At 47.6% G+C, this 14,271-nt stretch overlaps 1 protein-coding gene across 1 annotated transcript in view; it reads right to left on the reverse strand.

Annotated features, from left to right (window-relative positions):
- The window catches only part of CSPG4 (chondroitin sulfate proteoglycan 4), a 156,669-nt gene that overhangs the window by 20,478 nt on the left and 121,920 nt on the right, over nt 1-14,271 (reverse strand). Inside the window, exons 4-6 of the mRNA XM_067471264.1 lie at nt 10,221-13,160; nt 6,325-6,804; nt 4,759-4,935 (exon numbers count right to left, since the gene is read on the reverse strand). Coding sequence (XP_067327365.1) covers nt 4,759-4,935; nt 6,325-6,804; nt 10,221-13,160 — 3,597 coding nt within the window. The remainder of the gene's footprint in view (nt 1-4,758; nt 4,936-6,324; nt 6,805-10,220; nt 13,161-14,271) is intronic.

Below are 14,271 nucleotides of genomic sequence, written 5' to 3' on the forward strand. Positions count from 1 at the left end.
TAATTATTATTTCATTATTGGTGATTCAAGTCGCTTCAACCCTATTCTTGACCTGCATGTTCTTCCACAGTTTCCAGGTGGAAGGAGGTCCCAGTCGGGGTTGGCTTGACCCACCTTTCTCTTGGCCTGTTTCTCTCTTTCACCCTCCATTTGTGCCTCTTCAAATTCTACAGCACTGCTAGTCACAGTTGACCTCCAACTGGAGCACTCAAGGGCCAGGGCTTCCCAGTTCTGTGTCTATGTCAGAGTTTTTAAGGTTGGCTTTCAGCCCATCTTTCAATCTCTTTTCCTGCCCACCAATATTCCGTTTTCCGTTCTTGAGTTCAGAGTAAAGCAACTACTTTGGGACATGGTGGTCGGGCATCCGGACAACGTGGCCGGTCCAGCGGAGTTGATGGCGGAGGACCATCACTTCAATGCTGGTGGTCTTTGCTTCTTCCAGCACACTGACATTTGTCCGCTTGTCTTCCCAAGAGGTTTGCAGGATTTTCCAAGGCAGCGCTGATGGAATCTTTCCAGGAGTTGAGTGTGACGTCTGTAGACAGTCCACGTTTCGCAGGCATATAGCAGGGTTGGGTGGACAATGGCTTTATAAACAAGCACCTTGGTCTCCCTATGGATGTCCCGGTCCTCAAACACTCTCTGCTTCATTCAGAAAAATGCTGCACTTGCAGAGCTTAGGTGGTGTTGAGTTTCAGTGTCAATGTTAATGTCTGTAGACAGTCCACGTTTCACAGGCATATAGCAGGGTTGGGAGGACAATGGCTTTATAAACAAGCACCTTGGTCTCCCTACGGATGTCCTGGTCCTCAAACACTCTCTGCTTCATTCAGAAAAATGCTGCACTCGCAGAGCTCAGGTGGTGTTGAGTTTCAGTGTCAATGTTAATGTCTGTAGACAGTCCACATTTCACAGGCATATAACAGGGTTGGGAGGACAATAGCTTTATAAACAAGCACCTTGGTCTCCCTACGGATGTCCCGGTCTTCAAACACTCTCTGCTTCATTCAGAAAAATGCTGCACTCGCAGAGCTCAGGTGGTGTTGAGTTTCAGTGTCGATGTTAATGTCTGTAGACAGTCCACGTTTCACAGGCATATAACAGGGTTGGAAGGGCAATGGCTTTATAAACAAGCACCTTGGTCTCCCTATGGATGTCCCGATCCTCAAACACTCTCTGCTTCATTCAGAAAAATGCTGTACTCGCAGAGCTCAGGTGGTGTTGAGTTTCAGTGTCAATGTTAATGTCTGTAGACAGTCCATGTTTCACAGGCATATAACAGGGTTGGGAGGACAATGGCTTTATAAACAAGCACCTTGGTGTCCCTACGGATGTCCCGGTCCTCAAACACTCTCTGCTTCATTCGGAAAAATGCTGCACTCGCAGAACTCAAGCGGTGTTATATTTCGGTGTCAATGTTGACTTTGGTGAGACAGGATGAGTGCACTGTCAAATTAATGCAGTTTGATGCCACTTGAGCTGGCAAAGATTGTTAGCGGCTCACCAAACTACAGTTCCCAGGATTCCATAGCTCTTTTGGTTAAAATGGTGTCAAACTGCATTAATTTGACAGTCTCGTTGTTTATTTATTTATTTATTTATTATTTTGAACATTTTTACCCTGCCCTTCTCAACCCCTGGGGGGGGGCTCAGGGCGGCTTCCAATTGGCAACAATTCAATGCCACTTCATAAGATACAAATAGCAAAAATAACAATTAAAACCATGAACATTAAAGTAAAAATTAAACAGTATACTTACGACCCATTTAGCTATTGCCAGTCTGGTGGCTATTTATCTAGCCATAGATAGATAGATTACTCCGCCTCACTTATCCAGCTCCACTTCCAAGCCATAGTCAAATATTATCCCTTGTCATTTAGGTTCTTGTAGGTTTTTTCGGGCTATAGGGCCATGTTCTAGAGGCATTTCTCCTGACATTTTCCTGTCATTTAACCTGATTGCCCGAAGGCCTGGTCCCACAACCACGATTTTACCTTCTTTCTGAAGGTGAGGAGGGATGACGATGATCTAATTTCCCCGGGAAGTGTATTCCACAGGCGGGGGGCTACCATCGAGAAGGCCCTGTCCCTCGTCCCCGCCAAACGTGTTTGAGACAAAGGTCGGGCCGAGACCAGGGCCTCCCCAGAGGATCTTAAGCTCCAAGGTGGGACGTTAAAGGAGATACATTCGGATAGGTACGCTGGACCGGAGCCGTATAGGGTTTTATAGGTCTAAACCAGTACTTTGAATTGTGCTCGGAATTGGATTGGCAGCCAGTGGAGCTGACACAACAGGGGGTGGTATGCTCCCTATATGATGCTCCGGTGAGTAATGTAGCTGTCGCCCGATTGCAGTTTCTGAACAGTCTTCAAAGGCAGCCCCACGTAGAGTGCATTGTAGTAATCTATTCGGGATGTGACAAGAGCGTGGACCACTGTCGACCAAGGTACGGGCGCAGCTGGCGCACAAATTTTAACTGTGCAAAAGCTCTTATTGGAAGAGAAATGGACCTCACATCAAATAACAACAGAAGTCCAATTATTTTGGACGTCAGGTCCCAGAATCCTTCACTGCTGGCCAAGCTGGTTGGGGCTTCTGGGGTTTGAAGCTCCTCGGAGGATGATAGCAGTAATATTTAATAGATAATTGAGGATCTGCATTTAGAAAAGGTGTCGGCGGAATGAGGCAAACAGCGTGTGCTAAGCTGGCAATCTCATTCACATTTCTAATGGAGGCTGCTGCCCTGTGTTACATAAAAAGTCAATTATTAGTCTTTTTTCCACAGCTTCTCTTCTGACAAATTGGAAATTGTAATATGGGGGTATGCCGCCACCTTGCGTCTATGTTATGCCATAGCAAGGCAGAAGATGGGACCAGTAAACACAGATGGTGCTTCCACCATCTCCCCTCCCTTTCCCTGATGCTTGATTGTGAGTCAAGGACTAGTGGAAAAACACACACAAGTGTTGCATGCTTTGCTCTCATTTGGCCTCACCCTTCCTTCATCTTTGGCACTACCAGCCGCTAATGTTTATAGCTGCTGGGGTTCAGACTATCACAGCCAAACAAGGACACATATAGAATTATTCCAAGTGAGTCTGAAGGCCTAGTTGGGTTCAAGACTTGGAGTTCTCCATCGCCACCCAATTTCCAAGTTCATGGCAACTGGGAAACTGAATGATGATGGAGAACATCAAGGCCTGAATCCATCTGGAATGATTCCTCTTGTGTCCTCCTTGTGTTTGAGGGTATATTTTGGGGAGTACCCCTCCCAACATCCTCATCACCAATCTCATCATCGAGAAGTCAGGAGCCCCCAGTGGCACAGTGGGCTAAACTGCAGGACTGAAGACCAACAGGTTGCAGGTTCGAATCCGGGGAGAGGCGGATGAGCTCCCTCTATCAGCTCCAGCTCTTCATGCGGGGACATGAGAGAAGCCTCCCACAAGGATGATTAAAAACATCTAATCATCCGGGCATCCCCTGGGCAACGTCCTTGCAGACGGCCAATTCTCTCACACCAAAAGTGACTTGCAGTTTCTCAAGTTGCTCCTAACACGACCAAAAAAAATCATCGAGAAAACCAAAGTGCTCTTCCAGCCAATCCCTCTCCAATGCCAGAAATACAGCTTAATGGTGTAACATTAGAAAACATTGACCATTTCCTCCATTAGAAATGTGAATGAGATTGCCAGCTTAGCACACACTGTTTTCCTCATTCCTCTACCTTGGCAGCCACCTCTCCACAAAAGTCAACATTGACACTGAAATACAACACCGCTTGAGCTCTGCGAGTGCAACATTTTCCCAAATGAAGCAGAGAGTGTTTGAGGACCGGGACATCCGTAGGGATACCAAGGTGCTTGTTTATAAAACTATTGTCCTCCCAACCCTGCTATATGCCTTCGAAACGTGGACTGTCTACAGATGTCACATGCAACTCCTGGAACAATTCCGTCAGCTCTGCCTCTGGAAAATCCTGCAAATCTCTTGGGTAAAAAAGCGGACAAATGTCAGAGTGCTGTAAGAAGCAAAGACCATCAGCATTGAAGTGATGGTCCTCCGCCATCAACTCCGCTGGACAGGCCACGTTGTCCGGATGCTCGACCACCGTCTCTCAAAGCAGTTGCTCTACTCTGAACTCAAGAATGGAAAACGGAATGTTGGTGGACAGGAAAAGAGATTGAAAGATGGGCTCAAAACAAACCTTAAAAACTCTAGCATAGACACTGAGAACTGGGAAGTCCTGGCCCTTTAGCGCCCCAGCTGGAGGTCAGCTGTGACCAGCAGTGCTGTAGAATTTGAAGAGGCACAAATGGAGGGTGAAAGAGAGAAACGGGCCAAGAAAAAGGTGGGTCAAGCCAACCCCGACCCGGACCTCCTTCCACCTGGAAACTGTGGAAGAACATGCAGGTCAAGAATAGGGCTCCGCAGTCACCTATGGACCCACCGCCAGTACACAGATCTTGGAAGACTATCCTACTCGGAAACGAGGGATCACCTAAGTAAGTAAGTATTCCGAGTGAGTCTGAACTCACTTGGGTTCAAGACTTGGGGTTCTCCATCACCACCCAATTTCCAAGTTCATGGCAACTGGGAAACTGAATGATGATGGAGAACATCAAGGTTGGAATCCAACTGTAGCCTCACCTGGAATGATTCCTCTTGTGTCCTCCTTGTGTTTGAGGGTGTATTTTGGGGAGTACCCCTCCCAGCATCCTCATCACCACACCATTCCCCAGGGAGAAGGAAGTACCTGTAGTCCCAAGTTGACCACCAGAATTGGGGCTTCATCATTGGTTGGGATGATGTTGATGTTGACCGTCTTGGGTTGGCTCTGCTGGTTGACCTTGGAGATGTTGGCCACCACGGTGAAGTGGTCAGTTAAGGATTCGCTCCCATCATGGACATATCGGATAAGCTGATGCTCTACCTGAACGTAAGGAGAAAATCACCATAAGGGCCTCACTTATTTATTATTTATTATTATTTATTATACTTCTACTTCACTGTTCTCACCTTGAAAGGGACTCAGAGTGGCTTACAGGTATTTCAAAAAGACGTTGCTACTACCAAGTTGTCTCTCACAAGAAAACCACCAAAATGTACCGTCTAGTGATGCATTGAATAAGCTCTGAATTTTAGTCTGAACTTTGAAGGAGATATCTAGAAATCTCTAGATTCTCCAACATGATACCATGGTCAACCTCCAGTAGACATTGACCACAGAATTGTGTTTGAGGACTGTACAGGAGTTGATTATAAATTGTATGATTTTAACTGTATTTGTGTTTAGATTGGCTGCAGTAATGCTGGAGCGGCCTAAGTCAGAGGAGTCCTCAATGTGCATTGCCATGGAGACCGATGCAGGAGAGAGGGAAGTGGGAGGAGCTTAGAGGGGAGAGTTTGGAAAAAACGACAGTTAAAAATCAGTTAGGGTTTAGGTTTAGAGGAGTGAGCAGTCCAGGTTTAGATTCAGAGGAGTGAGGAGTTAGGAGTTGGGAGAGAAGGAAAGGAAAGGTGGCGGAGTGACTTGTGAAGCAAAGCTTTGAGGCTTTGAAAAGCTGGGTTTGGCTATTGGAAGTTTCTCAGGCTAGTGCAGCCAGATGGTGAAACATAGCTGGTATTCTTTTAGTCTAAGGAGAGGCTAAAGAATAGTTTACTTAGTATTTGATCTAGGGAGATCAAATAAGGGAAACATCCCTGTATTGAAACTTTGTCTGAAACAAGTGCTCTACATCAGAAAGATACTGTGTTACTTGAAAGAATGAACTGTTAAAGTTACAAGTATTATTCCAAGTGCAACAAGGAAAAGTTACGTCTTGCAACCACACGCTGTGTACTTAATAAAATTGTTAACTTTTATTTGAAGATTGCCTCAGCTCCATCTATTCTGTGTCCAAAGTGCAATTTCTCACAATATTACAACTTACCTCACGTGGTGGCAGAAACGCAGGGAAAAGTAACCAAATAAACCTACATTCTTCTCTCCAGTCACGCTACAGTATATACAGTGTAATTACTATTAAGTTATTACTTTCTTAATAAAGGAGGAGGTGCAATTGAACAGCCTCCCTTCCAACTTGATGGTAAATTTGGTTCCTAATCGGCAACCTCCATTGCAAATTGGCCAGTTCTTTTTAGAATTGGGAACTGGGGTAAAATCTCCTGAATCCTGGTTCCTTTCAAATTGGTGGCAACAATAAATCATCCCTCCGCTCCCTTGCTTCTTTTCAAGGACACATACCTTAATCCCAGAATGAACATATTTATCGAATCCATGAATAATCTAAACCCTCAAATGTGGTGGGCTGATTCCTACCTCGTACCAGGAGAAGACATTCAAGTCATCTTCTTCTGGTCTCTCCACATTCTGGAAAACACCATGCTCTGGAGCTTCAAGGATGACAAACTCCACATTAAGAGTTGTAAAATATGTGCCGGGTATATTTAGGACATCCATGGAGAGCACCTGACTGCTCCCTTCAGTCACGGTGAAGTTGTGAACTTCTAATGGGATGGAAATCGGAAGGATGTCCAGGCCTACCACGATCCCGTCCAGAGCATCAACCCCGTTGGCTGTGATGTCCACTGTGAACTGGTCACCATCTATATCTGGGCTGGATTGCAGGTAGAGGACCTTGCCTTCGTTGATGTCTTCTTGGGTGAAAGTCTGGATTGGGTCCAAGGTTATGGGTTCATCTGGAGTGTGGCCCTGTGACAAGGCCACCAGAAATCCAGAGAGGGGAGGTATGGTGACAGTGTAGAGGATCTCATGGGGAGGTATGTCTTCATGCTCAACCTGGAAGACAAATGTGGGAGGACAGCAAAGAGAGTCACAGCAAGCAATAAGAGAAAAACAGATAAGACTGTCCATGTGTTGTGGATATAATGCATTGCTTCCTTGGTTCCTAACTGGATGTTATTTCTATTTATCTAACTGGTAAGGAGACTGGGTTGTTGTAGGTTTTTCAGGCTATATACTTGCATACTTAGGGGATCCCTCATTGTCTGAGTAGGATAACCTTCCAAGGTCAGTGTGCTGGTGGGCCCGCAGGTGACTATGGAGCCCTATTCTTGATCTGCATGTTCTCCCGCAGTGAGGGCATCGGTTTCCAGGTGGAAGGCGGTCCCGGTTGGGGTTGGCTTGACGCGCCTTCCTCTTCGCATGTTTCTCTCTTTCGCCCTCCATTCGTCCCTCTTCAAATCATAGAATCAAAGAGTTGGAAGAGACCTCATAGGCCATCCAGTCCAACCCCATTCTGCCAAGAAGCAGGAATATTGCATTCAAATCACCCCTGACAGATGGCCATCCAGCCTCTGTTTAAAAGCTTCCAAAGAAGGAGCCTCCACCACACTCCGGGGCAGAGAGTTCCACTGCTGAACGGCTCTCACAGTCAGGAAGTTCTTCCTCATGTTCAGATGGAATCTTCTTTCTTGTAGTTTGAAGCCATTGTTCCTTGTCCTTGTCTCCAAGGAAGCAGAAAACAAGCTTGCTCCCTCCTCCCTGTGGCTTCCTCTCACATATTTATACATGGCCATCATATCTCCTTTCAGCCTTCTCTTCTTCAGGCGAAACATGCCCAGCTCCTTAAGCCGCTCCTCATAGGGCTTGTTCTCCAGACCCTTGATCATTATAGTCGCCCTCCTCTGGACACCTTCCAGCTTGTCAATATCTCTCTTGAATTGTTCGCAGCTTGGGTGTGACCCTGGACTCATCGCTGAGCCTGGAACCCCAGGTTTCGGCAGTGACCAGGGGAGCATTTGCACAGCTAAAGCTTGTGCGCCAGTTGCGCCCGTACCTTGGGAAGTCTGACTTGGCCACGGTAGTCCACGCTCTGGTTACATCCTGTTTAGACTACTGCAACACTCTCTACGTGGGGTTGCCTTTGAAGACGGCTCGGAAGCTCCAACTAGTCCAACGCTCGGCAGCCATGATGTTAACAGGAGCGGAACGCAGGGAGCATACAACCCCCCTGTTGTGCCAACTCCACTGGCTACTGATTTGCTACCGGGCCCAATTCAAAGTGCTGGCGTTGGCCTTTAAAACCTTAAACGGTTCCGGCCCAAGCTACCTATTTGACCGCATCTCTGCCTATGAACCCACCAGGACTTTGAGATCTTCCGGGGAGGCCCTGCTCTCGATCCCGCCTGCCTCACAGGCACGGCTGGCGGGGACGAGAGATAGGGCCTTCTCGGTGGTGGCCCCGCGGCTGTGGAACGCCCTTCCCACGGACATTAGACTAGCTCCATCATTAATGGTATTCTGCAAAAAAGTGAAAACCTGGTTGTTTGAGCAGGCGTTCGAATAGTTAGTGCAATGAATGTAATGAACATAGGAATGGATCAATGGATGACGGATCTGGATCATGTTTTTAGTGATGAGACGCTAGTGAATGGCTATTGGTGTTAACTGTATATTGTTGTTGTTGTTAATTGTATACTTTTCTATAATATGTTATGATGTTAACTGTCTTTTATACTGTGTTATGGTAGCACTGAATTCTTGCTGTTCTTGTTGTTAACCACTGTGAGTCGCCTAAGGGCTGAGAACAGCGGTATACAAATAAAGCAAATAAATAAATAAATAAATAAATTGTGGTGCTCAGAATTGGACACAATATTCCAGGTGTGGTCTAACCAAAGCGGAATAGAGCATGGGGAGCAGGACTTCCCTAGATCTAGACACTAGGCTCCTCTTGATGCAGGCCAAAATCCCATTGGCTTTTTTGGCTGCCACATCACATTGTTGGCTCATGTTTAAGTTGTTGTCCACGAGGACTCCAAGATCTTTTTCACTTGTACTGCTCTTGAGCCAGGCATTGTCCCCCATTCTGTATCTTTATTTATATCCCATCTCATCTCTTTGGAAGGGCTCGAGTGGCTTACAACATACATACAACATACACCTCACTATCTCTGAGGATGCTTGCCATAGATGCAGGCGAAACGTCAGGAGAGAATGCCTCTAGAACATGGCCATATAGCCTGAAAAAACCTACAACAATCCAACATACATAAATACAATGAACAATATGGGCAAAATATGTAGGCAAATAATAACACAACAAGTCTGTAAGAAAGAGAAATAGATTAACAATCTATATATATAAAAAGAGAAAGGGCATCCAACGGGACAGCAAAACTCAAAAAACCCCTGACGAAAATTTACCAAATTTACCATGCACATACCTCAACCCACAAGGTATGCACAAACCGATTCAAAATTCTAAACAACATTTTGACACACTCACAATAACAAAAACCAACTGAGCATGTGCAAAGGCGCCCCACTGCAAGTCCCCGGCGCGTGCACATGGCCGGCCGGCCAACGCACCCTCCGCGCAAGCCATGCCCCCATCCTCCGTCGCCCCGCCCCTACCCTCCCATACGCTTTCTTTCAAACACACCCTCCTTCTTCCCCCGCCCACGCCCCCCATGTTCACGCCATGCCCCCTCCCTCCCCCAACCCGCCCCTAAACACCCATACCCCAACCTTACCTCCTCCCCATCCTTCTTCTTCCCCTGGCCCCACGCCACACGTTCACGCCACACACCCCCTCCCTCCCCCGCCCCGCACGTTCATGCCATGCCCCATCCCTCCCTGCCCCCACCCCCCACAATCATGCCACGCCCCCCACGTTCATGCCATGCCCCCTCCCTCCCCCACCCCGCCCCCCACATTCACACCATGCCCCCTCCCTCCCCCACCCCACCCCTAAACGCTCATACACCAACCTAACTCCTCCCCCTACTTCTTGTTCCCCCGGCCCCGCCCCCCATGGAAGGAAGGAGAGAAGGAGGGAGAGAAAAAGGGAAAGAAGGAGGGAAGGAGAGAAAGAAGGAAAGAAAGAAGAGTAGAGAAGGAAGGAAAGAGAGGAGGGAGAGAATGCAATAAAAAAGTGAAAGAGGGGAGGAAGGAGAGAAGGAACGAAAGAGAGAAAAAGGGAGGGAAAGAAGGAAAGAGACAAGGAAGGGTGGAACCAAAGAGCAAAAGAAGTGAGAAAAGAAACATGTAGAGAAGGAAGGAAGAAGAAGGGAAAGAAAAAGAAAGAAAAAGAGGGAAGGAATGAAAGAGGCAGGGAAGGAAAGATAGGGAAAAAGGAGAGAAAGAGGGAGGGAAGGTTAGCCACAGCAACGCGTGGCGGGTACAGCTAGTAAGCAATATCAAAACCTTCGTCAAAACACAACTGTATGTTTAGAAAATGCATGACTTACCAGTAAGTAGTCGCTCTTAATTTCCACAGCTTCTCCTTGGAGGATGTGGATCCTTTCGTTGTGAACAATCTTCAGTGGGTCTGTTTGGGAATCTGGATATACTGTGATTTTCAGTACCTCTTCCACAGTCACCTGGTTTGCTTCGACAGAGATATGGATTTTATCCTGGGAATTCTTGTTCCCATTATGGTGGTGGTAAAGAACGTCTCCCACCAGCAGGTCCTTCTGGGTGAAGGAAGACACTTCCTGCCCGTCTCGCAACACCACACCCCACTTGGGTGGGGCTATGATGCGGAAGAGGATGTCTTCATCGTTCCTGATGTCCATGTTGGTTTCCAAGCTGAGGATGGAAGCGTCAAGGGTTGCTTGACCACCTTGGTGGACAATTAAGTCACTACGATTGTGGATTTTGATGTAAGGGTCCGAGGCTTGGACTTCCAGAAGTGTGGCAACCTGGTGCAGGCCGTCAGAAACCTGGAACTGGATCCAGCCGCGGTCAGCTCCAGAGTGGACAAAGAGAATCCTTTTCTTCCTTAGGTCATCTTGGGTGAAGCGGTAGACCTGTCGACTTCTGTCGTCAGCGGCAATGATGCTGCCAAAGAGGATGTCCTTCCTTACAAACACCAGTTGTGTGTCTGAGAAACCCGAATCCTCATCAATAAAGGCAATATCATTGGTTGTCATCAAACGCTGCCCATTCCGCACCACATTGAAGACCTTGTTGACCGCCTGTACTGGGGTGTGGTCATTAACAGGCTGAATGGAGACCCGGAAGACACCTCTCACGTCCTCCGCATCTAAGTCAGAGCTTCCCTCTACCTGCTTGATGGCCACAAATGGGATATCGTCCTCCAGAGTCTCTGAGTCATCATGTTGGTACACAAGACGGCCCTGGAGGATATCTTCATTGGTGAATTTTGTTATCACTTCCTTGCTGGATGGTGAATTCTCCGACGTTCTCCACATCAGCCTCCCATTGGTTGGACCATCTATCACTTCATACAGGTAATTGGCGTTGTTAGCACTCTTGATGAACAAGTGGTCTTTGGAAATGATGGCCTGTCCTCCTTCTAAAATGGACAAAAGGACATTGGTCAGAACTGGAACTTCTGGATCTCCTCCAATCTGTATTTTGTAGGTGTATATGGGAGAATAGTGGGATCCAGACATGATACGGAACTGGAAGGAATCTTCTGACTCCTTGGGGTCTCTGATGGTCACACTGTAACTCAGCCAATGGTTTTCCAGATCCTCCTGTGTAAAGCCAAAGCCTTCCACCAACCTCATACCACGTAGCTCAAGGTTGCCCTTTTTGGGTGGCTGAATGATTGTGTAGTGGAAAGACTCCAGGCTAGAACTTGACTCTTCCAAAGCTGCCTCCATTTCCGCAGTGGTGATGTTCATCGCTTTTTCATGTTTCATCTGGAGAGGGACCATGGTCTTCATCTTGATGGTGGCTCTCGTAATCCTGATGAGGAAGGTGTTGTTTCTCAGGATCTTCTGACCCACTTGGACAACGAACCCCAGCTTATCAATCATGTCTTCTGTATGCTTCTCCTCATCTGTGCTGACATACTGAATGCGACCTTGCTCCACATCTTGCTGGTGGAAAGATTCTACTTTCTTCCATTCTCCACCCAGGTTCCCTTGCTTTTGGATTTCACCATACTGGAGAGGCATAGTCAAGCGATACAGGATGGGCACTTTTTGCTGGACTGCATTGGTCTCCACAGAAAGGTTGGCGGTGGTGATTGGAACAACACCTCCCTGAGCAACAAGGAGTCCCGTGTTGTTACGAACCTGGATGTCTGGCTCCACGGCAACAATCCTCAAGGTGGCCACTGGGCTCATGACCATGCCATCATTGACTTGGAGAATGAGTGATGACGTTGGTCCATTCTGGTGGATGTAGGCCACGTGACCTGCTTCCAGGTCCCTGCAGGAAAACTCCTCAATGGGAACTCCAGGATGGAAATCATATTCCACGTAACCTTCTTCCATTCTTTTCCCACCAAGAAGCTGGAACTTCAAGCTGTCACAGGGGGTGTCATCATCAAGGGCTTGGATAATGTCAGGGTTGAGATGCTTGCGCGTGTGCTCCAGGATGACTATGCGGTCTCCATGTGGGAAGATGATTTCTGGAGCATCGTTGACTGGGTTGACCTTGATAGGCAGAAGATATATCTGACCTTGCCACAAACACTCTGGGATTTCTCCCCGGGCAGTGACAGTGACCTCCAAAAGCAGCTGATCCATAGGGCCCTCCGAACCATCATGGACATACTTGACTTTCCGGTTCACAATGTCCAACAGAGTGAACTTCCTTCTGTTTCTGGCCCTGGAGATGTCCAGTTGCAGCTCTCCATGCCTGGGATCCGTGGTTACGCTGAAGAGGACCTGAGACTGCCGGATGTTGGCGCTGCTTAGATCAATAGTAGGTTGGGTGTGACGCCACTCCAGAAAAGCTGTCCCACCTTCTGCAACCACCAGAGGACTGACATGGAGAAGTTTGGTGAAGTTGGCAAAGACGGGGGGAAGATTTGGGTCAGGGTGGCAGGGCTCCATGACTGGTCCCTGCCAGTCATCTAGAGGAGAGCTTGTGGTAGCCTCATCCTGCTCATAGCTATCACTGTAGTCCGAATAGTCCTCAAGCTTCCCGCATCCAGCAGTTATGTCCCTTGTGACGAGAGCATCTTGAAGGCTTCTCTTCTCCTGGTTTACCCTCAAGTCTTCGATGCAGCCAACAAACGAGCTGTTGGAGAAGCTGTTTCCAGACACACGTGCCAACCCATGCTCTCGCACCCTGGCAGCGGCCTTCTCGTTTAGACCGCCCACAAAGAGGGGTCCTTGGAGATCGAGGTGGCTGTGAATCCCTTTGTTGGAGGTCTGGGAGGCATAGTAGTCGACAAGGATCTCAAACTTCCGGACGTCCATGTAGACCTTGACCAAAGATAGGAAAGTTAGTAGAAAAGCATTAATGCATTGAATTCATCAATCCTATCCTAGCAAAAACATTCAAACCAATTACATTTACAGTAGAAGTAGGGGGAAAGGTTAATGTTGGAGGTCAGCCTGTGTTTGTGTTTCAGGATCAAGGTGCTTCTCTACAAAGTTCTGGAGAGACTTATTCTGCATAGAATTATGGAAAAAATAGACCCCTGTCTGATTCCACAGCAAGCTGGTTTCAGGAAAGGCAAAAGCTGCACATCGCAAGTGCTGAACCTGACTCAGCACAGAGAAGATGGCTTTCAAAGGCAGCAGAACACAGGAGCTGTCTCCATAGACCTGTCAGCAGCCTATGATACTGTGAACCACCGCCTCCTCCTGAGAAAAATGTATAATATCACAAAGGACGACCACCTCACCCGCCTCATAGGAAACCTGCTACAAAACAGGAGCTTTTTTGTTGAGTCCCAGGGCCAGAGAAGCAGAGGGCGGAAACAGAAGAACGGCCTGCCTCAAGGAAGCGTGCTTGCTCCATCCATGTTCAACATCTACACAAATGACCAGCCACTGCCAGAAGGGACAAAGAGTTTCATCTATGCTGATGATCATGCCATCACCGCTCAAGCAGGGAGTTTTGAGATGGTAGAACAGAAGCTTTCCAAAGCTCTAGGTGCTGTAACTGCCTATTACAGGGAAAACCAGCTGATCCCTAATCCATCTAAAACACAGACATGTGCCTTTCGCCTTAAGAACAGACAAGCATCCCGAGCTCTGAAGATTACCTGGGAAGGAATCCCACTGGAGCATTGCAGCGCACCCAAATACCTGGGAGTCACTCTGGACCGTTCTCTGACCTACAAGAAGCACTGCCTGAACATCAAGCAAAAAGTGGGTGCTAGAAACAATATCATACAAAAGCTGACTGGCACAACCTGGGGATCACAACCAGAGACAGTGAAGACATCTGCCCTTGCGCTATGCTACTCTGCTGCTGAGTACGCATGAGCAGTGTGGAACACATCTCACCACACTGAAACAGTGGATGTGGCTCTTAATAAGACATGCCGCATTATCACGGGGTGTCTGCGCCCTACACCACTGGAGA

The sequence above is a fragment of the Anolis sagrei genome, chromosome 9, assembly GCF_037176765.1.
Source record: "Anolis sagrei isolate rAnoSag1 chromosome 9, rAnoSag1.mat, whole genome shotgun sequence".
NCBI lineage: Eukaryota > Metazoa > Chordata > Lepidosauria > Squamata > Dactyloidae > Anolis > Anolis sagrei.